This window comes from Leucopleurus acutus (assembly GCF_964270905.1).
Source record: "Leucopleurus acutus genome assembly, chromosome: 16".
Lineage (NCBI taxonomy): Eukaryota > Metazoa > Chordata > Mammalia > Artiodactyla > Delphinidae > Leucopleurus > Leucopleurus acutus.
The window spans coordinates 26969166-26994546 of NC_139158.1; the positions used below are offsets into that span (position 1 = coordinate 26969166).

Sequence of the window (25381 nt, forward strand, 5' to 3'; positions counted from 1 at the left end):
CTGGTAACTCTCATTATTTTATTACATTGTTCTAAATAATGTTTATGATTGATTAAAGATAATGATGAGGGGTTAACCCAATACTGAGCTGAAAGTCGCTTGCCCCTTAAATTATTCAGTATAAGGTCTTTTAATGAAATTCCCTGTAAGTAACGTCAGGATTATCTGATGTTCTTCATTCTGTAGGTTAGATGGCCTGGCTGAGGCCCAAAGAGCACTGAGACCCCAGGGGCCAATAAACTACCCTCCAGCACAGCGGATCACTTGTCTTTCTACTGGTTAAGTTATGTGCTTACCAAGAATCAATCTTGATTGTCTACAAAATAGCTCATCACTATTGTGACTGCTATTGTCAATACATAATTTAACCAGATGTTATGGGGAAATCATAAACTTCAAAAATAAAATGATTATTTCTTGGAAACCTGAGTTAAATGCTTTGGAATGACTTGATAAAGGTAAGTCATTAAAAAAAAATCACTGTCGCATTACTTAGGGCAACTAACAATGGTAAAAGATTTGGGGAAAAATGATAAAATCTAGGATTTTTAAACTCAGATTGCTTTTCAAGTGCCTCTGAGTTTTGTTCCACCATGAATGGAAATTGTAGATGATGTACAATGGCTATGCTTTATACAAGAAAGATGTGAGCTCCATTCGTTAAAGCCTTCCCTGCACGTGAAGGTCCTACCCTAAGTTGGAATACTGGCAAATAAATTCATGTTTCTATAAGTTAAAATAACACGTATGCCCATCTCGTTTTTATAATTTTCCTGTATAAACAACTCTGGCCCCAATCTTATTAGACAGAACCCTTCTAGCCACACAGGAAGATGATAGGTGGGGGGAAGTAGATCGTGCAAACCACTTAGGTTGATGTTTAAAAGCTTTTGTTAAGATCTAGGCAGGAGAGTCTTCTGCCTTTTCCTCTCTTCCACTGACATTATCCAAGTGATATCAGGAATGTTTGGGAAGAAAATATTCCAAAAGTAAATAATTAGAGGCTGGCATTCTGGTATGCTTCTGTTCCTGGTCTGATTGCTTCATCATCTCCATGAGGCCGAGGCTGGCTTTCGGCTGCTGAACTTCAGGAAATAATTTAGACTTTTGCCTGCCAAACATCCAATTCAATCAAAATTGGGATAATGTTATAATAAGTTGGGGGTGGTTTTAAGGTATTTTTGAAATTATAGATGTGACATTCTTTCTTACTTCAAAAGACTCTACTTTAGAAGAGATGTCCTAAAAACATCACTTATGGTTCATTCATATACATAGTTAGGTTTTTAAATGCTGAGTAGTCTCTTTTTGGAAAAAGCAGATATGATTCCTTTTGATAGTTAAATGTATTTGCCTTAGTTTTAATTATATTAATAAAGCCTGTTACAGTTAGAAGGCAAGTTGAAACAGACAGCATCATTCCTACAAAAATGTTCCTTATAGGTCAAGATATTTTGAGGCACAGAAGGAGCCATTTACCAAGTTACTTACCAGCAAATTTGCTTCTCTGAAGATTCACTTATCCCTGACAGCTGGTAGCTGCTCCTACCCTACCACTGGAGTTCTGGAAAAGCTTTTTTAGTCCAGCAGACTTCTGAGACGTTCACAACCCAGAGTAGAGACAGGAACAGACCTCTCACCTCCCATCCCAGACATGAAGATGGTTACATAATCATAGATTATTTGGATTAGAAGAGACACTACTTGGGGTTATAGAGGCCAACTTGATAGTTGGAACTTCTTTACAACATCCTTAATGTGGTTTCAGCCTGTGTTTATTCCCTATCACAGCAGCCTGTTTATTCCCTATAGAGCACTTTTCACAATCTGTAATTTATTTGTTTTGCCTATGTATTATCTGTCTGTGCCACTAGAATGTAAGCTCCATGAAGGTGGGCATCCATCTGGCTCACTTGGGTCTCTGGTGTCTAGCTTGCGGGCCAGTGTACTAACAGCTCTAATAATGGCAACCGTATCACTTCTTGAAGATTTTATTTTGGACATATCTGACTGACCTTTATGCTGAGCTATAATCTAATACTCTGTCATATCAACCTAATTCTAATACTAACTCTACCATTAGGCCAGAGAACACAAATCTAATCTTCCTCCTATCTAATAACTGTCTCTAAATGTTTGAGAAGTTTCTGTTTCTGCTCAGGGTTTAACACTCTCAAGACTATCACAGGGTCAAAGCTCCTTAGTCCACAAATTAGTCAGTAAAGCAAAACAATGAAAGAAAATGTAACTCAGGAATTTAATGGTGGAGATACCAGATTTCGAGAATGCTCTGTTTTTAGAGAGAAAAACATCACGGCCTGAGCCACATGTCTCACCAAAGATGGAGTGGAACTGCCCTTACTAGCTTCCTAAGAGATGAGACTCAGTCATCGAGAAAATCTGGTGGGTCAGGTGGAGCTAGTTTGTGATAATGGTCAGATCGAGCTGGATTGTTGTGGGTTAAGTAGCAACAAAGAGAAAATGTCAGGTATGGGCCTTGCCCCAGGTAGACCTAACAGGGTCCAAGTCGTTGAAAATCTACGGTTAGACTTGTGGCTGTCATACCCCTTATGACTTAATGAGCAGGCGCACATCCCTCACTGATGAAGAAATCCTCTGGACCGAAAATGTTTTTCCAGAACAGTATGGTAGAGATACCTATAGCACCCCCAGCTGGCGGGCAAGAGTCAGTCCATCAATTGGCTATTTGGAGAATCAAACCTTCCCCATGTATCTAACATAACATTTTTAGCTTTGGGTCTTCATGTTGCTATCCAGTTTGGAGGATGTCAGCCTGTGGGGTAAAAAGTTATTAAAATGGGAATAAACAGAAATGGTGGAATTCTCACTTCTTTTCTTGAGAAAATGTAGCAAAAGCAGCAGAAATAGAATTTTTACCTTCTAAAATGTGCATCCTGACAAGTTCAGAACGATCTGGTCGGCTCCGAATCTTGTGCTTCAAAAAGTTTTCGGTCTTTAAAAAAGAGAGAGAGAGAAAAATTCTTATCATAAATTGTTTATGATTTATTGTAGTTTTACATTTTTTTCTCAAGGTACTCTATTTAAATAAATTGTATACTCTTTTGATCATGATTTTGAGAGGAAGAGTAGAAATTAGTACTTTGAAAAACTATTATCCAATACATGATTTAAATTGCAGCCTTCAAAGTTGTACAGGGATTTGAAGTGTATGCTGGTATAAAGTAAGCACTTTATAAACTTTTATTTTAAAACTTGGAAAAGGCAAAGGCTCATAATTTTGTAGATGACTTTTGAACAGAGGATTTGAACATTTAAATATCTAAAATCAATAAAATCTACACTTCAGGTCAAGTAAAAATCCATCTAAGATAACACATTTCCTAAAAATCCTAATGTATTTTCTGTGATGAATTCCTATCTTTAATCATACTTTCTTATTCAGAACTGTACTCAATTCTAAACAATAAGGCTTTAAAATGGGTTTTGTATTTTCTAAGACTCTGAGAGATCATTATTGCATCCTGGGAAAATTCTTAAGGAATTTTTGGAACATGCTTATTTTCATATTGCATGATAGAAGTTTCCTCTAAAACGAAAAGAATAATGGCACTTTTAAAGAAAAATAATAAACACCAATTTAGTGTGCAACTATGATGGAGTCATTTCAAAGAATAAAACAGAGCTGAATATGGCAATATTCCTCATTCAGCCAAATTCTCCCACCCTTGGTCAAATGTACTGCTAACATAGACCCAGGAGGGAAATGAAGGAAGGATCCAGTGTCAGTACATCACTTGGGCTATCTGTCTGCAGAGGTAACAAATGGCAGAATTACTCCATCATTATTCTAAAAACTGTTGTTATGCTCCAAAAGTAAGAAAAAAAGTGTGATTTGTCCTTTATGTACAACACTAGTTTACTAGTTTTAAAAGAACAAAATTTGAATGTCCTGTATTTTCTATAAACCTCCAAGATAAAACTACGCCAGGATATATTACTCTATATGCCATGTTATCCTGAAAATACACTACATTTTCTCTATTGTTATACGTAGGAGTAAGACTGTTACTTGTCCACAGGTACTTTAATACAAAAGAGAGAAGCAGAATATTTTAAACTGAAATTCCTTACTCTGGCTCGTTCCAAGCTTTTTATCTGCTCGTGGAATGCCGCTGGGCTCTTCAGGGCTGTGAGAAAAAGAAATCATTTCCATGGTATAAATAGAGGAGTTAATACTTCAGTCAAATGTTACAGCGTATCATGGTGATGTTTTCTCTTAATCTCATTAGTGTGCCTCTACAGTTCCATTTATTTCCTAGCTCCTTTAGGAGATCTGCAAAATTGAAACCTTAAATGTTTCAGAATTAAAATTATGTGTTTTACAAATAAAACAAGTTAACATTCACAACAGAGTTGTATACATAATGGCAATGCATATATCAGGTCAGACTAGTTCCAGCCCATAGTTGGGGCAAATTACCATTACCAAGGGAACTGTTTGATGGTTCCTTAACAGGTCTTTGCTCTTATGGCCCTACAAGTTACTGGGAAAAGCCCACATGTCCTCAGGGCATTTAACGTTGGAGTGATCTAGCCTTGAACTTGAGGACACTCTGCAGTTCATGTCTAAGAGAGCAGAGTTACCACCTACTGAGAACCCACAACACACTTAGCCCCGTGCTCTGTGGCCCATCACAATTATATTGCTGCTCATCATCACAACAGCCTTGTGACATAGGTATTAGCCCCAGCACAGATGAAAGGCTCAAAGAGGTTAAATGAATTCTTGAAGTTATACAGCTAGATGGTGGTCAAAGCGGGATTTACATCTAGAATTCTGAATTTGGCAGGTTCATGCTCTTTCTACCATACCACAATGCAACTCACTCTAAAGACACAGTGATTCCTTAATATGTTAACTTCTAGTACATTATTCCAAAGTCCCAGAGAGAGAGAGAGAGAGGCAGTGTTTATTAAAACATCACATACTACAGAATTTCTATCAATTATCTTTGCAAAATCTTCTGTGTGTATGTCCACTGCTGTCTGATTACACTCTGCACTTATCACTATGGGCAGTCAGAGAATGTGGATGGAATGCAGGACTAGGCTTAACCTGGGCTATCACCTCCCAATATTGGCCAATCAGCTCTTGGTAACATTCTTTTCAATTCTGGTACTTAAACCATTGCAAAGACTCACAGAAGCCCAGCCAAACAGGTTTGGCCAGGGACCAGCTCCTAAAAGCAGACTACAGCTGGCTTCACAGTGGTATTTAAAGCACTGCACTTTGATCCTGTTTGATTGACTCATATCAGGAATGCAGTGGTGGAGAAATCTGGCAGATTATCAAACCAGCTTCTGATAACTGGTTTTATCACAATGCTAGATTTAAAATATGTAGATACTCAATTAATAGTAGTTCAGAAAAAAAAGTGTTCACAGGGAAAAACATCTCCTTATCACAGAGAAAAATCGTTCCTTATCACAAACCAAAAAAAGGCAATAGCAGTGACTGTGAAGACTGGGAAGCATAAGTACATGTTGTAATTTCTTTCTAGTTTTTTAAGCCAAATAAGTTACTTCTTAGAAAAATCAATTTTTAGACAAAAATCCCCAAATAATGCTAACAGCCTATACAAAACCACCACTCTTCTCCTCTAAAATATAAAATCACCTCCAAATTTGGTGATTAAAGGTAAAGAAGACAACTTGGACAAATATTCTAAAATTAATAGACTCTCAAAAATGAAGGAATGAAGCCTAGAGCTACTTGGGAAAATATCTGTACTTGGGCAAGAAAGATTTTATTAATTATAAATAGAATGCTTATTAGTCCTGTAATTGAGATACATAATTATATAGACTATACTATAGCATCAAAGATAATTAATTTGAATTAAAGTAGAACCAGGTTTTGAATTAACTTATCATGTTACTTTTGCCAGTATCATTGGATTCATTATCTAGTGATTAGTTCAGTTATTTTAAAGCTAAAAGTAATGCTGAAGTTTGAAGTAAGAACTGATGTTAGCCTAATTACAGAGCTTTAAAGGTATTCTTTGATAATATAAAATTTGTGTCTATCTTTTAAGTTGCATCTGGTTTCCAAAATGTATTTTAAATGATTGTTAGGTTAGCAATGCTGATGCCTGGTTTTTCCTTATAAATTGTATGTGGATTAAATGGATACCACTGAAAGTAGAGTGTGGAACAGCTTCTTCTTAGACATGCCCATTTTGTTACATCACATTAGAAATGACAGTGACACTTCAGTCTTACGTGGCATGATGCCCTGGTCCACTAGTTGTTCTCTCGTCCTCCTTTGTTGCAGCCTCAGCTGGAGCACTGTGAAAAGGAAATAATCACCATTGGAGTTAACAGGCAAACTGTAGGGTCCAACTTACAAAGTTCCAGAGGAGATACAATTAAGCTTACTTAAAAAGCTTATATTTCATAATTGAATAAGGATACTACCTGGTACCATTCAACCTGTCCAAAAAAAAAAAAAATCAGTTTGTGATTTCTGCCTTTTGGGTGAACTCTGAAGTTCTCTCAGCTTATCTTTTGTTTAGTCAGTTAATAATCTTAAGTTGATGATTAAAGCTAAGTCTTTGTTGTTTAAATACAATCACATCGTACTCAGCAAATAAACAAAAATAGTCGGCTTATATATTCTTATTAATAAAAAACAGAAATGTGAGATACCTTGACATTCCTTAGTTTTTTTAAAAAAACAAGTTAATAGCAAAAATGTATTTTAAGGAAAGATTAATGTATTTGGAGGAACTCACTCCATCTGGAAAATTTTTTTTGTTTGTTTTTTGCGGCACGCAGGCCTCCCACTGCTGTGGCCTCTCGCGTTGCGGAGCAGAGGCTCCGGACGCGCAGGCTCAGCGGCCATGGCTCACGGGCCCAGCCGCTCCGCGGCATGTGGGATCTTCCCGGACCGGGGCACGAACCCGCGTCCCCTGCATCGGCAGGCGGACTTTCAACCACTGCGCCACCAGGGAAGCCCCTGGAACAAATTTTAAATAGCTTTAATGAAGGCCAACTTCATAATAAAAATTAGACCTATGAGATATTACTAATTACGCAAAGGAAAATTTCTGAATTAAGACTTTGAAGTTTAATAATCTTTGCAAAACATAACACTGCATCTCACTCCAGAAGTTCTAAGAAAGCCACAAATCAATTGGTACCTAATTATTTTAATTAAAAGAGTAAATAAATCATTAAACTTGTAGAAAACAAGGTATACATCACAAAATGTGGAAATCCCGCTTGCCAAATTTAATAAAATATATTTTTTCCTCTAGATTTCTCAAGCAGATTCCTTTCATAGCATCTCTATGTTTTTGTCTGGAAAGTGAGCTGATTTCAAAAAAGAGTAATATATGAAGTAACTTCGAAAAATATTTTCCTTGGTTTGCCTTACGTTCAATTTTAAGTTTCCATTTTTAATTTTTCTTTCAAACCATGGATGAAAACCAAGGTTAGGATTATTAAGGGTCCGCCTAAGGGTTGTCAATATGAAAAAAAAATTAGCTATGTGTATTTCTTAAATGGTAGGGAAGGAAGACAATTTTTTAGCAAGGGCGTGATGAGGCTGGCTTGGACCAGGCTCAAATGCAAGGCACATAACGGCTCCTACTTGCAATTAACCCCAAGACCTGAAGATGCAGGGCCTGTGGCCCTCATATCCTTTGCTTTTTGCTTGCCCTTGTGCTGACTGCAGAGCAGAGCCCAATCTTAGATATATTTTAAATATATTTTCATGTTCATTGCCTGATATGAATGTTATCCTTTACTTAATACTGAAAAAAAATTTTATATGCTTCTTTTGGGGGCCACAAAGCTTCACTGACATCCCATTTAGAACTGAAGCAATTGACATAAGATTCTATTACACACAGCAAAAGAAAAACTTAGAGTCAAAAAAATATATGCACGTTTCTCACATTAAAATGTTTTGTGGTTCTCTGAATCAATTATGCTCTAACACAAAGATCTTTTCCCTGATAACTTATAGTTTATTGAGAATAGTATGTTCCCACTGTACTTTACTAGGAACAAAAATAATCAAGGAGATGACCTGCGGATCTGATAGCACCCAAATGCCTGCATACTCCGACATTCTTCTATGAATGCCGAAGTTAATTCTTGTCTGAAATCAAGGTGGTCATATTCGAGAGGCAGAATACCAAGAAAAGGAATACTGAGAGGAGAAAAGGGTCAGAACAATCTCTAGTTCAAAGGCTGACACTTCTGGAACACGGTGGTCCACGTCTGTTGCAGAATCTCTAGCAGTAGTATTTTTCCTTTCTCCCACAGGAGTCTTCAAAGAAAGGCGTAAAATAGAAAGGGTAATGAAAATATCATCAGCCTCTTCTTTGGTTTAAGACAAACAAAGCACCATACTAGTGAGACAAATGTGTCAAACACAATACATATTTCTAGGCGAATGGCATCTTGGAATGAGAGATACATTCGCAACAACATGGTGACAACAGCTTGTTAGTCTTGAAGCATCTCCTGACTGTACGCTGGTCAGCTGCCCTCATGCGCCTTCACAGCAGTCCTGTCAGCTGTATTATCTTTCACCAGAAATTGCATTTTCATGCTGTTGTGCGAAGGTATCTGTTGCCATGAGGGTAATACGCCAAATGAATGCATGTCACCAACCACCAGTTGTTAAAATAAAACAAAACCATTGTGTTTTCCATCCATTTTTCTTCACGACAAAACAATCAATCCTATTTATTTCATACTGCTCGAAGGTAGGAGAATAATCTTCCCGATCAATGCTCTCATTACCTATTAATTTTCCCAAGTAGCAATATCCTCACACTACAAATATTACTCAAAGCAGGTGTGGCAGGCAGCCTTCCCCAGGCATGTTCATTCATTAAGAGCCTATTTATTAGGCGTCTGTTAGTGACTGCAGGGTGCATGCATGGGAAAGAACAGCAGCAGCTGTGAATAGAAGGTCTGTTTTTAGGCAAAGACATTAGGAAGAACATGAATGGAAGAGGAGGCAAATAACCAGCCACGTTGTTAAGACTGCAGATTACCCAGCTTGATTTAGTTTTCATCTATATCAAAAGGTGGGCAGCACGGGACACATTATGTTGAATATAAGGCACTATGCCCTATCGAGAGACTTGGGTACATTGCCACTTTTGGTCAATGTTAAAACACAATTACAGTATTCGTTCATATCAAATACAACCAATCACTCGCAACCTGATGGAGGCTCTTCTGAGTACTAATGATTATAAAAAGTACCTATCAGATAGGTACAGGCTCATAATTTGACAATAGCAAACTTCCTTTTACTCTTTTCCACTCATCAAATGAGTGGAAAAAAAGAAAGTTAACACAATAAATGACAAGCAATACCTGTCCCTTAAAGGCAGACCATCCAGGCCAGGAAGAACAAGGCTTGAATGATGTAGACAGCTGAACTGTCCTGCAACACTAGAAAGCTAGAGCTGCCCAGACGTGGGCAGAGCTTATCCAGACCATGAAGGGGGAAGAGACCCTGAATAGAGAGGGCCTGACTCTTAACGATCATAGAGGCGTTCACCATTGTGGGCATGTGAGCATCTAAAGATGCTTTATCAAGTTAACCTTGGAGACCATCTTCCTCCCTTTGCAGCCTCCAAACTCACGTCTGTGTGGAGGGCAGGACGGCCCAGATCACTGAATGCTACTGGGCCTGTTGCACAGTTGCAGTTCTTAAGACCAACGGATAACCCGGTAGGCTGGCTGATTCCTGGAAACCTGACATACTCTGCACACGTTCACGAGACTGCACTCCTGTAGCCACAAACAGAAGACCAGACGCTGGTCCAGCACTGCTTTCCTGTGGCAGCAGCGGGGGGTGGTGGTGTATGGCTGCCTAAGAAGCCAACCTCGGGGCAATGGCCTTGTGTCTGAAAACAGACCTGAGAGCATTCGCCCCCGGTGCCTTGCTGAATTGATAAATTGTGCTACTGGGCTGACATCATAGCTTCCAACACATTAGGAAACTGACTAGAATTCAGCAACTCCATGGCCATCTTACAAATAATTACATGCCAGAAAAGAAAACATGTAAATCTACAGAATTCTGGAAGGAAAAAAAAAAGAGTTCAAAACACTCAGTGAGTGAGCCGCTACATCCTTTCAGAAAACAAAGGACACAGTAATAACGGCGCTGAAATAGAATTCATGTTACGACTGCTCACATTTGAACATTTTCAAGGAATGTCTTTATCTTTGAAACATGCAGAAATGAAAATAATCTGATACATGGACCTAAGAAGTTCTTACGTTTAAAATGGGTGGGGTTAAGCCTGTTTCACTTTCTCAGAAAGGTGTGTGTGTGTGGGGGGGGGTGGTGGCACACAGGTGTTAACAGCGTATCTCATTATACAGCTAGCACTGTATTCTCTGTGCAAAAACCGTTACCACAGGCTGAGAAGTCTACAACAGCTCTGTGTTTCCCGATGACAAAACTCACAAGAGGTACACCAAGGACCTCCATTAACAGAAGGAGATGAGGTTACAGAGCCATTTGCTTACCCTTTGTGTCACATCTTTCTTAACTAGCCTGAGTCCAAGGTTTTTATTTTTTATTAAAAAGAAAATAAATCTCTTTACCTATTAAAAGAGTGATATATGTTCATTACAGAAAATAAGGAAATTTTAAAAAGGAGGAGGAAGAAACCAAAAAAGAAAATCACCAATAATATCATCAACCAGAGAGATATACAACTACTGTTACCATACTGGTGTATTCCTCTGTCTCTTAGCTAAGCATAATTTTTTTTTTTTTAAAGAAGATGTTGGGGGTAGGAGTTTATTAATTAATTAATTTATTTTTGCTGTGTTGGGTCTTTGTTCATCGCGGTGCGCGGGCCTCTCACTATCGCGGCCTCTCTTGTTGCGGAGCACAGGCTCCAGACGCGCAGGCTCAGTAGTTGTGGCTCACGGGTCTAGTTGCTCCACGGCATGTGGGATCCTCCCAGACCAGGGCTCGAACCCGTGTCCCCTGCATTAGCAGGCAGATTCTCAACAACTGTACCACCAGGGAAGCCCAGCTAGGCATAATTTTTGATTCTCTGCTTCTACATACTATGATCACACTGTACAATGATAAATGTTCTTGTTATTTCAATGGCTACATAAAATACTCTGTTGGGTGGACATGCATAGTTTACTAAATATACCCCTATTATTTATCACTTAGGTTGTTTCCAATTTTTACAACTACTATAACTAATGCTACGGTGGGTTTTTTGTGTATAAAGTTTATTCCTTATTTTTAGTTATTTCCTTAATTCCTAAAAGGAGGATTTCCTATGTGGTCCATATAAGGCATGGCCATAAAGCAAGGAGACCGATTTGTATGCAAACCATCATCTTTGAAATTATAGTAGACGTGTGAAAACATGGATACAGACTACTTTACATCTGTTGTATTTAGAGAAAAAATTTTAATTTTTGCATTTTTCCAAGATGATGTGTGTTATTATTTCTTAGGGCTAACATTCATGGTTTCTGATTACATTTCAACAAAAAGAAAAATGCATATAATTTGGAAAATTCTACTTAAGTGTTATGTCTTGTTACAAAAGACAAAAGCAATATTCTGTCAACATAAATGTTTTCAACTTGCTCTTTTTTTAATACAAGAAAAGTAAACACGTAATTTTAACCACCATTCTGAAAAATGAAAGGTAGCTCATCTAATGGCAAAGAGGAAATGTCATTCTTATTCATCATCAGAAATAGTTTAGAATTAAAAAGTATCATCTCTGGGCTTCCCTGGTGGTGCAGTGGTTGAGAGTCTGCCTGCCGATGCAGGGGACACGGATTCGTGCCCCAGTCCGGGAAGATCCCGCATGCTGTGGAGTGGCTGGGCCCGTGAGCCATGGCCGCTGGGCCTGAGCATCCGGAGCCTGTGCTCCACAACGGGAGAGGCCACAACAGTGAGAGGCCCGCGTACCACACACACACACACACACACACACACACACACACACACACACACACACACACACACACACACACACACACACACACACACACACGCAAAAAGTATCATCTCTTAGTTCCTTTCCCCTGATTCTTAAGTGGATTAAAGTGCTTTTAGAGCAAAATTTTAGGATTAGTTTCCAATATTGAAAAAAAAAAAACCTCAAAATAGAATAATGTCTTTCACATAATATTTACACCCCTTCAAAATTTTTAGCTGCTTTTTGAACCAAGATATGTCTTTTCTCTTTTGTTTCTATAAGTAGAATGTTTGAAATGTTTCCATAATATGACATAAAGTGCCTTTTTACTCTAAAGGAAAAAACCCACATTATGCAGCATTTTAATAACATATAGCAATTTGGCATGAGTTGAACAAGCCAAAACAAAGCACAGTTTTGGGCCAGGGGATTTGCAAGGGGACATCTGAGGAACGTATATAACAAAAACAAGGCAGAAATGACACTTTCTGGGAAGCAGTATGGCAGGCAGCCATGGTCTTAAGAAATTCTTTATAAATAGCTAGTTTCAGTTATGGGGTATGAAGGAGGGTGGGATGAGTGGGGACGGAGCGTGGGGGTGGGGATTAGCAGCTGCCTGCAAGTCAAAGATAAGATCCAATGTGTATTATTTAATTACAGGACACTGGACAGAATAAACTGCAGAATCATGAAGGGAGGAAAAAACACCCCGAAACCCTGAGCCAGTCAAGTAAAGGCTGGGTAAACCAGTGGCAAAAGCAAAGATGGGAAACTGAAAAATACTCTAGAATTGACTATGTATTGACTCTGAAGATAATATTAGGCAAAAAACAGACCCTGGTTTCAGTTTTTAAAAATTTGTTTAAAGATGTCTGAGTAGTTAAGAGAATGAAGTAGTTGTACTTTGGCAAAAATTTATTATGCATTGTTTAAAGAGTGCTAATTTAAGGGCCTGGTCCTATAAAAACAAGACAATTTAGAAAAGCCAACATCTTCATATTATCTTTTGAACTTAGATACAGGAGGGATTAACTGGCCCCTAAGTAATACCTTAGAACAGTTACATTTGGGGGCCCCATTCAACCCTGATTTCAGTGTTCTATCAAGCAGCTGGTTCAGCAGTAAAGTTTACAACTGCATTTGTTCAATCAGCTAGGGGCAAATGACATCTTGAAAAAGTCTGTATCAAAAGAGCAAAAGACTGATGGACTGCTTTTTCTGTTCCTCAGAAGAAAATGTTTAAAAAGCTGGGCTTCCCTGGTGGCGCAGTGGTTGGGGGTCCTCCTGCCGATGCAGGGGACACGGGTTCGTGCCCCGGTCCGGGAAGATCCCACATGCCGCGGACCGGCTGGGCCCGTGAGCCATGGCCGCTGAGCCTGCGAGTCCGGAGCCTGTGCTCTGCAACGGGAGAGGCCACAACAGTGAGAGGCCCGCGTAACGGGAAAAAAAAAAAAAAAAAAAAAAAAGCTGGTGGTGGTTATTATTATTGTTACTACTACTACTTTAGATAATCGGTGAAGATAACCACTTTTTTTTCCAAACATAATACCATAAGGATTAAAAATAAAACTTTTTTAGAGCAGTTTTAGGTTTACAACCAAATCAAGCGGGAGGTACAGAGATTTCCCATACACCCCCTACCATCAAACATACTGAGCCTCCCCATCATCAACAGGATTAAAAAAATTTAACTCCATAAAGTTTCCCGGGGCTTCCCTGGTGGCGCAGTGGTTGAGAGTCCGCCTGCCGATGCAGGGGACGCGGGTTCGTGCCCCGGTCCGGGAGGATCCCACATGCCGCGGAGCGGCTGGTCCCGTGAGCCATGGCCGCTGAGCCTGCGCGTCCGGAGCCTGTGCTCCGCAAGGGGAGAGGCCGCGACAGTGAGAGGCCCGCGTACCGCAAAAAACTAAAAAAAAAATAAAACGATTCCCATATTTTTAGTTCTTTGCTGTGAATGGGTATTTTGTAGTCACAGGGTAAGCAGTCACATCCTGAAGGCTTTCCTTCTAAGCCTGGGATTCAGAAATACACAGTGTATGTACCACTAACACCTATATTTAAAAATCCATGTTTTGGGCTTCCTTGGTGGCATAGCAGTTAAGAATCCGCCTGCCAAGGCAGGGGACACGGGTTCGAGCCCTGGTGTGGGAAGATCCCACATGCCATGGAGCAACTAAGCCCGTGTACCACAACTACTGAGCCCACGTGCCACAACTACTGAAGCCCGCACGTCTAGAGCCCGTGCTCCGTAACAAGAGAAGCCACCACAGTGAGAAGCCCGCGCACCGCAACGAAGAGTAGTCCCGGCTTGGTGCAACTAAAGAAAGCCTGCTTGCAGCAACAAAGACCCAACACAGACAAAAAAAAAAACAAAAAAGTTTTTTTTTTAAAAATCCAAATTTTATAAAATTTTTTCTATTTATTTGTTAAAATAAAAGTGACACATGCACATAAAAAAGGACATTAAAAAAAAGGTGAGGGCTTCCCTGGTGGCACAGTGGTTGAGAGTCCGCCTGCCGATGCAGGGGACACGGGTTCGTGCCCCGGTCCGGGAAGATCCCACATGCCGCGCAGCGGCTGGGCCTGTGAGCCATGGCCACTGAGCCTGCGCGTCCGGAGCCTGTGCTCCGCAACGGGAGGGACCACAGCAGTGAGGGGCCCGCGCAACGCCAAAAACAACAACAACAACAACAACAAAAAAAAAAGGTGAAAGATATTTTCTTAGATCAGTCTCCCTAGGCAAAAGAAATAAAAGCGAAAATAAACACATGGGACCTAATCAAACTTAAAAGCTTGTGCACAGCAAAGGAACGATCAACACAATGAAAACAACCTACGGACTGGGAGAAAATATTTGCAAATGATGCGACCAACTATATCCATAATATACAAACAGCTCATAAAACTCAATATCAAAAAAAATCAAACAACCCAATCAGAAAATGGGCAGAAGACCTAAATAGACATTTCTCCAAAGAAGACATACAGATAGACAACAGGCACATGAAAAGATGTTCAACATCGCTAATTATTAGAGAAATGCAAATTAAAACCACAATGACCTCACACTGGTCAGAATGGCTATCATCAAAAAGTCTACAGGGAATTCCCTGGTGGTCCAGTAGTTAGGACTCTGTGCTTTCACTGCCGAGGGTTCAATCTTAGGGAACTAAGATTCCACAAGCTGCATGTCATGGCCAATAACAACAACAACAAGTCTACAAATAATAAATGTTGGAGAGGGTATGGAGAGAAGAGAACCCTTGTACAATGTTGGTAGGAATGTAAATTGGTACAGTTGCTATGGAAAACATTATGGAGGTTCCTTAAAAAAACTAAAAACAGAGTAACCATGTGATTGAGCAATTCCACTCCTGCATATGTATCTGGAAAAAATGAAAACACTATTCCAAAAAGATACACGCATCCCAAAGCCAAGATACGGAAACAACCCAAGTGACAATCAAGACGACTGATTTAAGAAGATGTGGTATATACAGGATTAACAGATACAAACTACTATAAAAAATAGATAAGCAACAGGATTTACTGTATAGCACAGGGAACTATATTTGGTAGCTTATAATAACATATAATGGAAAATAATCTGAAAAAATATATGACTGAATCACTTTGCTATACATCTGAAACTAACACAACATTGCAAATCAACTATACTTCAATTAAAAAAAAGTGAAAGTCAGTCCATCCCACCAGAGACCTCCAGTCCTCCTCCATAAAGGTAACCACTATTAAATTTCTATGGCTCTAGAGAATGTTTCGTGACTATTCTGGCAATGCTAAGTATAAAATATGCAAAGGAAATACACGCGGAGGCATCATACCATTCACACAGTTCGATAATCTGCTTAAAAAAAAAAACCACCCATGAAATCCAGCTCATTCTTCTTTCTGGTTATCTTAGTGGCTGTATCTAACATATGGATGTGTCAATCATATACATTTAAGTTTCTAGATTTCCTGCTATTATTGTTATTATTAACAATGCTGCAGTGATTATCTTCATTTTGTGTCATCGTGTGTGTGTATGTTTGTGTGTATGTATAAACACTTAAAGATATATATATATACACACATATATATATACACACTCACTTAAAATACACACACACACTGAAAATTTTGATAGGGACACTTTGCAATCCAAATGGTTGTACCAATCTATATCCCCACTTACAAGGCAAGAGAGAGGACCTTTTTGCTCATCCCTTCCCCATAATATACATCAACATGCTTTAAGGCAATTTTAAATTCAGAAACAAAGATCACTTACTCTTACCTAAGGCTATCAGCAATATTATGCCAAAGTAATAGTAAAATTTGAAATAACTATTAAGCAGTAAGGGACCAATAGATATCAAAAGAATTAGTGAGAGTGGTGGGGCTGGGTTTTTGACTGAATGCAGAGATACTTACAGTGGTTGTCATAAGCTCAGGTTAAGCTTTCTCTTGTAAACCACATATTTACTTATAAATTTGGTAGAATTCTTCTCATGTTCCAGGACAGAAACCTAGTAAGCTTAAGACTTCTCATTCTTTTTTCTTCAATTCCAACACAGCTGAGAGATGTAATAGACAGATTTGAGAAATACTTAGAACAAAATCAACGCTATGTGCTGAGGGACTGGATGTTGTGTTTGAAGGAAAAAAGATAAAGATGATGCGTGGGTTTCTGGCTTAAGCACGTGGGTGGGCCACTGACTGAATAAAGAATACATCATGGCCATTTAGGGAGTTCAGTCTTGGACATGTCTGAATTAGAAGCTGAGATGTCAAAGCGACAACTGGCTCTATGGGTCCAGATTTCAGAAGGTAGCTCTTGGCAGGAGGCTAAAATTTGGAAGTTGTCACTTATGTAGTACTTGAAGCTATGGGAGTTTGCCAAGGTAGAGAACATAGAAAGAGGAGGCAACAACAAGAAGCACAGGACCAAGTTCCTAGGAAATCCAACAATTAAAAGCCCATTTTTATAGGTCAGATAGGGGATGAAGGTCCAAAAAAGGAAGTGAGAGGAAGCTGCCTAAGGAGGAGGAGGAGCCTGGAGAGTGTGTATAAAAGTGTTTCTAGAAAGGGGTCACGACCAACTGGGTCCGATGCTGCTGTTGTAATACATGAAGGTGCTGCTGTTTGGAGTGATGGATGGAAACCAGGCTGGAAGAGGTTAGGGAGGGGTAAGAGTAAGAATGATAGTAATGGAAACAATGCTTTCAAGATGTTGCCCAGGGGGCTTCCCTGGTGGCACAGTGGTTGAGAGTCCGCCTGCCGATGCAGGGGACACGGGTTCGTGCCCCGGTCCGGGAAGATCCCACATGCCGCGGAGCGGCTGGGCCCCTGGGCCATGGCCGCTGAGCCTGCGCGTCCGGAGCCTGTGCTCCGCAACGGGAGAGGGCACAACAGTGAGAGGCTCGCGTAGCGCAAAAAAAAAAAAAAAAGAAGATGTTGCCCAGGAAGGTAGGAGAGAGGCGAAAGCTTGAGGGGTGTGGAACTTCAGGTTGGAACATACTTGAACAGGTTTACAAGCGATGAAGAGCGAGAGAGAAAAGGGGAGGGGAGAGGAGGGAGAGAATGGGAATGAATGAATATGAATGAGAATAAAGGAGAGAATAAGAGGTAGCAGATCCCTTGAAGGGGAGGGGATTCAGAGCAAACAAGAACAACCTTGTTAAGAGACACTTCCTCTATCATGACAGGAAGGCAATGAGGATTGGATACAGCTGCAGATAGGTTTATAGATGTGGTCTGGGACGTCCAGAGAGTCCCCAGATGATGGCTTTTATTTTCTCAGAGAAGGAGGAAGAAAGGTCATCTGTTCAAAGTGAGATGAATGAAGGAAACGTCAGTTTTGAGGCTAGTGAAGGAGATTTGACATAATCATTGCAGACTGCGAAGAACAAGTTGAAAAGAGAAACATGGTTATTTTGTCTTGACATGCTCCAACTAATAATGGCAACAGCTTGGGGGAGAGAAGTCAGTTAGGAAATGGCGAGTCACTCACTGGCTGTGAACGATATCATTTCATCAGAGAAAAAGACCACAAGATACAAAATTAGAACATTTCGCAGTTCTTTCTCAAGCTCATTATATAAAATTTTAGTTAAGAACAGTTGCAGGCCAGCAATTCCACTTCTAGGTGAACTGAAAAGAAGTTAAAACAGGTACTCAAACACACACATGTACACCCACGTTCACAGCAGCACTATTCACAACAGCCAAAAGGTGGGAACAGTCCAAATGTCATCAAGAGATGAATAAACAAATCCTGGTCCATCCATACAGTGGAATATTATTCAGCCATAAAAAGAAATCAAGTACTATATAAGCCACAACATGGATGAACTTGAAAAACATTACGCTAAGTAAAAGACGCCAGATGGCAAAACATCATATATATGATTCCATAGATGTGAAATATCCAGAATTGGTAAATACACAGAGACAGAGCTCAGATTGGTGGCTACCTGGAACTGGGGGGAAGTCACTGCTTAATGGCTACAGGGTTTTTTCTTGGGCTGATGAAAATGTCTTGGAACTAGACAGAGGTGTACTTGCACAACACTGTGAATACATTAAATGCCCCTGAATCGTTCACTTAAAATGGTTAATTTTATGTTGTGTGAATTTTACCTCAATAGAAAAAATGGAACAGTTGGCAGAGCAACTGACTTTAAGACACTAATTACTCAATAATCAAATTTCTTATTTCCCACCCATCGCTAGCTAGCCCCCCTCACCATCATAATTCCGTTAACCACCAACGGTTACTTCATCTTTTAAGGATTTGATAACTACAATAACAGCTACATATTATATCATATTTCCTGTCACACCAAATTCTAGGTTTTGTTGGGTTTTGGGGGGGCCTCTAATTCCCCTTCTAAATCTCATCCTTGTATTCTAGCACCTTCTACAATGCTCACCATATAGAAGTTTTAATAAACATGTTTTACTTAATTTTGTACGGTATACTTACAAGTATATAACTGAGTTACTATTTTCTAAGGAAAAAGAATTCTAGCCAAGTTTAAGAATAAATCACCAAGAAGATTTTGTATGGGCAAGTGATTATCATGGGACAGAACCAACACTTGTCTTGCTTAGTTGTATGAATTCGAGGCTTCAGATATTTCTGAATTGATGTTGGTGGTAGAACAGAAGACAAAATCTAATTATATTGTTTTGAAGGGTAAAAGAAGACTGAAAAAGGGAACACTAAGGGCAAAGGAGTAAAGAAGAGCATGAAAAACTGGTAGACAGTAATTTATTTTCATCTCCATTTACAGTTAATGTGAAATTTAGGCTGCATTAGAGAAGCGTACAAACACTTAAGCACTCTCATAGATGATAAAAAGTAGCAACCGAAGATCACAGATTTTTGGTTGTATTTTCAGGGGTCTGATTTGCCAATCATAAAATAAGGTTCTTCTTCAAGTAACTTAAAATAATGAAATGCAAAGAGGCCAAAAATAAAATGGTGGTGTGTCCTATAAGAGCCATGCTATCCGCGCTCATTAAGCAAACTCCCGTCAACACTCCTGTCTGAAGCAAAAGCAGAGTTAACACAGTATGCACATAAATCTAAACCTCTGATACCACCGAGCGCAAAGGGCATTCTGATCAGGAATTTTTATATTATGATTATTTTCCATTTAGGAAAAGGAGAGACAACATTAAGTTAATTTAAAAAAAACTGTGCAAATCAGTGTTTGAAAGTTAGGTCTTAGACTACCTAGGAAATACTGCCTTTCATCCAATATCAGAAAGTCTACTGCATCCTTTGACGTCCGCTGGGGTGAGGGGTGTGGGGGAAGAGGCAGGTGATACAAACTGTGGAATTCTAAACCACTGTCCCTTGCTGGTAGGGAGGTCACAGTCAAGAATGCAGCATTTACCCTCTATTAGGAATTAAAGAGCAAAAATGAAGTAAAAACTAAAAATGCTAGCAGTCCAGGCTAATGCACTGTAGGTTTCCTGCATTAATCTGCACCATGAGGTCAGGAAGACAATGTTTTCAACACTCAGCCCTTGGAAATTTACAGGTACTTTGATAACTCTCTGGTTGGCTGCTGCTTCTGTTTCCATGGAAACAGGCTGCTAAAAATGGGCCATGTTTCTTTAAACTGATCATACCTTCACACAAATTCCCCTCTCCTTTTTGTCAAAAGTTGGAATGAATTAAGTATGCTTCTCATGGTATGACAACGTGATATCAAGCCAGGGGACCTGGTACAGAATGGCAGGGACAACGTTAGCCTGTGGCAGACATACAGAAAGATATTATACATACCTATGTGCATCTAAAAAAATCTCACTTGGTTAAAACGCAGTGGAAATAAATTACACAGTGGAATAAATTGAAGTATAACACAAATAATAGGCACTGCAAAAGTAAAATCATCCACTTAATTGCCTGATCACCAGCAATGTAAAGAGGTTTAAAAAAAACTTGATTTGTTTTTTCAGACAATTAATTTTTAATCTGTAGGACCGTGCTGGTTCTATACCTGAATGTCTAGATTTCTTAACCCTCCATGTTTCCAAAAGAAGATAATGTTTATTTTTCTTATTTGGGGGGTAATCAAAAAGTCTATGTTTCACTGCTGCATTAGAATTTCAGTGTGCAGCCATAGGCAGAGGTGTTGACACTTTTTTTTTTTAATCTTTATTGGAGTATAATTGCTTTACAGTGTTGTGTTAGTTTCTGCTGTATAACAAAGTGAATCAGCTATACGTATACATATATCCCCATATCCCCTCCCTCTTGTGTCTCCCTCCCACCCTCCCTATCCCATCCCTCTAGGTGGTCACAAAGCACAGAGCTGATCTCCCTGTGCTATGCAGCTGCTTCCCACTAGCTATCAGTTTTACATTTGGTAATGTATATATGTCCATGCCACTCTCTGACTTCATCCCAGCTTCCCCTTCCCCACTGTGTCCTCAAGTCTGTTCTCTACATCTGTGTCTTTATTCCTGCCCTGCCACTAGGTTCATCAGTACCGTTTTTTTTAGATCCCATATATGTGTGTTGTGCTGACAGCTTAAAGCTCTTTCCTAATCCCTCTAAATTGGGAAAATGTACGTTATATAAAAGATTCTGAAATGCCTTAGGGTAAATTCCTAAGGCAGCTTCTCTGAATAAAAAGACAATTAACAATGAAACAGGAAAATAGTGGAATATTATTTACCTCCAGTTTTTCCCAGAATAGTAAGCACATGCTACTCTCTTGAGGTCATTTGATCCTGGCTCAATATCCTGGTTTTTCTTCCCATTTTGTGGATTCAGGAATGGGACACACACACACACACACACACACACACACACACACACACAGTTGACTCTTGAACAACATGGCTTTGAACTGCACAGGTCCACTTACACGTGGACTTTTTTTTCAATAAATACAGTACCTGTATTTTCATTTTACACATCTTTAACTAAGTGGGGGAAAAGTTTGTGTTTGATTAGAGATCACGATATGTGGAATCAAAAGAATTAGGGTCTGAGTCCTGATTTTACCCAAACCGTTTTGGTTTCCTGCCCTTGGTTGAGTCATCTGTCAATTCCTTTGTTTCTGAGGCAGAGAGAACAGTACTCAGATTTTTGACTGCGCATGGCAGGGGGGTGGGAGGCTGGCGCCCTTAACTCCCACGTTGTTCAACGTTATATATGTATACCTACACACACATGTGCCAATTTGCCCACAAAAACATAAGGAGAACAGTGAACTTGTGACACAACTTGTGTGCAATCCTAATGTCAGAGCAACTGTGCACGATGATGCAGATCAAAGGATGAGCTGCAGTTGTTCAGGCCAATCGGGTGGGGATGGGGTGGGGATGGGTGGGCAGGCAGAGGCGTTCTGGGAGAGAACAGCTGTGGAGAGAGAGAGAAGTGGCACAGAGGCAGGGCCTCACTTGCTGAAGGCGGCCAGAGCGTAGGCGGAGATCAGCTGGGCAGCTCTATCTCTACTTGAGTAATGATTCCTGTTGAGATTCTATTTGAGGAAGGGGACCTGGATAAGGGTGGGGCTGTGGTGAAACAGTGCTGTTGAGAAATGAAATATTTTTGAGGTAGAACTGACAGATTCGATAACCAGATTTGGTGACAGGCTATGAGGAGAAGGTCAAGGAAGGTATCAGGGATCACTCCCATTTTGGGTTCCTGCCGTGAGCTAATGGGGGGACGAAGGTGCCACTGACGGAGAGACAGGAAGCCCTGGAGGAATGTGTTTCATGGGAAGAAGTAAGGGGCCTACTGAGGCGTCAGGGATGTAGATGACCGTGCAGGTCTGAAGCACAAGAGAGACGCCTGGCGCTCAGTCTGTGATCCTCACTCATTTGGACTAAAGCAGATAGAGGTTTCTTCTGCTATGTCTTTTATGTGTGTGTGCATTTTAACTTCTAAATGATCATTCAGTTTCCCACTGCAGGCTGTGAGCTCCCTGAATGCCATTGCTTATAGAGGTTTACAACCTCCAGAGTGATGCTGTGGAGAAGCACTCAAATTTCTGCCAAATAAAATGATTTCCAATAACAAGTTAAATTACATAATTTCATCTCAAAGGCAGCATATACCCATTTTTAAAAGACACTGAATTACATCTGGGAAAAAGAATCTTCTACTTTCTCCTTCATACCTGTATGTTGTTTGAATTTATTTTAAGGACCGTATCATACACTTCAAATTTATTTTTAAAAGACCCATTAATTTAGCAATACCTCACTTGTACAACACTTTCAGTTATGGAGAACACTGGCAGAAAACAAAGAAAGAAGAAATTCCCAAAGAAATGAAAATAGATGCTGCAAAGTTCACGCGCTTTACTTACAGAAGAAGGCTCGGTAGCATTCTCTATTTTAACTGCTTATTTGTCTGCTTCTCCCAGTGTGACTCAATACATTTTAATTGAATCAACAACACAATCAGGATTCCACTATTACATTTTGTTTATTTGTTGCTTACTTGGAAGATTAGAAGCAGCAGGTCAGAAAAGCGAAAAGCAGCCGAACATGGCAGATGACAAAAATCAAATAATAAACAATGATTCTAGTAATCTAGTAATGATCTAGGGATCATTCTGTGCATGGGCAAACAGTTTTATACACCTCAACAATGACTTAAGGCACCAATGCATTACATTTTGGGTTAGCCATCACTTTATAATTGAATTTTAAATTATATCTGAAGGTAATAGTTCAAACTATATTGTTTAAGAAGGCAGAGAGGGGTATAATATTCTTCAAAAACTTATTGCATAATAGTAATGTATCTTTGAGATGCAGGGCACTGGGAGTGAGGTATAAAAATCATCCAAACAATGACAGTATCTCCAAGAAATATTATGGTCTAATAGTGAAGATAGTACAGACACATACTACAGTAGCAAAAGGTGACATGCCATAAAAAGATGCAGAGCAAGTTACTGGGAGTATATGATAGAGAAGAAATTATTTTTAGCTGATAGGATCAGGTGACTTTCTTTAGGAAGTGGCACAGGGACTGGGTTTTAAGAGACTCTGGACCTGCAAAGCTGGGGTGAGCAGCTTTCCAAGAGGACGTCCAGCAGTGATGGAAATGGTTTATAATCTGCATGGTTCTATAGAGAAGCCACTAACTAGGTGTGGCGTCTGAGTAACTGAAACGTGGAGAATGTGGCTGAGGAGGTAAATTTTAAAAAATTTTACTTCATTTTTAATGATTTTAAATGTAAATCTGAACAGGCATATGAGGCTAATGGACAGTGCAGGTAGAGTATGTATGAGATAACTTGTCACTCAGAAAAGTTTTGGTGCTTTAATAAAGGTATTTATTTAGCCTATTTTCCCTAGGTTGAACTGCTCAGAATATCTCAGACAAATGTGCATTTTTTCCATACATAGATCTCCTATAGCCATGTCCCAGCGCACCCCATTAACCCACTCCGCTGTCTATGATGCAGTCTGCCACAAACTTTCACATGCTTTATCACAACTGTTACTAGCCAGTCTACGACAGAATTGGGAATGTGGTTCCCCAAAGCAGTAGCTCTTCTCCCCACCAGCCACAGCTGAGCCACACAATAAAAGGAGCCCAGATCCCCGAGTCATTTCTTAGAGGACGGCTGACTAGGATAGCTGCCCAACCCACCTGGGACTATGTTTTGAGCAAGAAATGCGCTTTGATTGGTTAAAACACTGAGTTTGGGGGTTGCTTGTTAGAGCAGGTAGTTCAGTCAAAGTAATTAATACACAAGCCAGCTTTCTTTCTTTGGTGTTTCATTTTCACCATTAGAGAGCTCCGTACATCGAACATCAATTTTTCCTCTTTAAATTGATTTGCTACCATTTTGTCTTGGATAAATACGGGATATAACTAGCTGGTGGCACTGGCATTATGATTCATTATCTCAGTAACGCTTCGTATTAAACCACTTATCTGAATTAAACATCTCAATTTATTTGATTTTTCCCCTCAAGTTTCATGATTATTAATTTGTAAGTTGTCAAGTCAGTGATGTGTAATATCCTTTAGTTGTTAGAACGAGAAATTAAATTTAAATCTCATCTGTGATGAGCCCTATTAAAAAACGTTCTCAACCTTTTGTGGATAAGTCAAAAGGTGAGATTCCCTACTGCTGCTTTGACAAAAGAAACCAGTCTAAGGAAAATGTTCTATTTTGAAGTTGATCAGAATTCATGACATTTGTTGCCATTTCTCACCTGAAGCAGAAAATAATTAAATTCTCCAACTATATATGTGGGTTGGTATTTATCAAAAAGTTTATATAAGCATTAGCAAAACTGTGAGGAGATATGCTTTATTATCCAAAGAATTCTCTGGTATGTGGTGACTACTATTCACAGGCGGTTGACACTTGGAACATTTTTCCCTTAAACTTTCAACAGGTATTACTAAATTTTCTTGCTAAGGTGTCACATAAACTTTGAAACCTATGATTATCTGCTTACAAAATCTGTTTTTCCCCCTAATAATAATTTCAGCTAATTAGCACTGTCAACAATAACAGGAATTCTAAAATGTCCCCAAAGAAGCAAGAACGAGAGCAACTACTTGAGAAGCAGAGGTCGACCTCCCACCCCTCGCAGCAGACACCATCACAAACGCCAGAGACCTGGCTGTGTCGCTACGATTAGAATGGAATGGACCAAAATCTATTCTTCCTTCATTACCTGAAAACTTTTGATTCAGACACTGCCACAAATGAGTGGAACATCAAATATTACTTATGTGAAAGGTAGTATTTTAAATTAGTATCCCTTAACACGAGGCATAAACCACAGACATGACTAAATAGTCAGAAATTTGTCTTTTGACAAGACAACATAGGATCTAATTAGACTCTGGGGCATTTTAGTGTTTGAACATTGCTGCCATA

The 25381-nt window shown here is 39.5% G+C and overlaps 1 protein-coding gene across 4 annotated transcripts in view; it reads right to left on the bottom strand.

Annotated features, from left to right (window-relative positions):
- MRTFB (myocardin related transcription factor B) overlaps positions 1–25381 on the bottom strand; it is a 201696-nt gene that overhangs the window by 48164 nt on the left and 128151 nt on the right. For all 4 annotated transcript variants that reach the window (XM_082857707.1, XM_082857708.1, XM_082857706.1 and 1 more), the window contains 3 exons: positions 6265–6330; positions 4114–4169; positions 2899–2974 (listed from right to left, as the gene is read on the bottom strand). In XM_082857707.1, coding sequence (XP_082713833.1) covers positions 2899–2974; positions 4114–4169; positions 6265–6330 — 198 coding nt within the window. The remainder of the gene's footprint in view (positions 1–2898; positions 2975–4113; positions 4170–6264; positions 6331–25381) is intronic.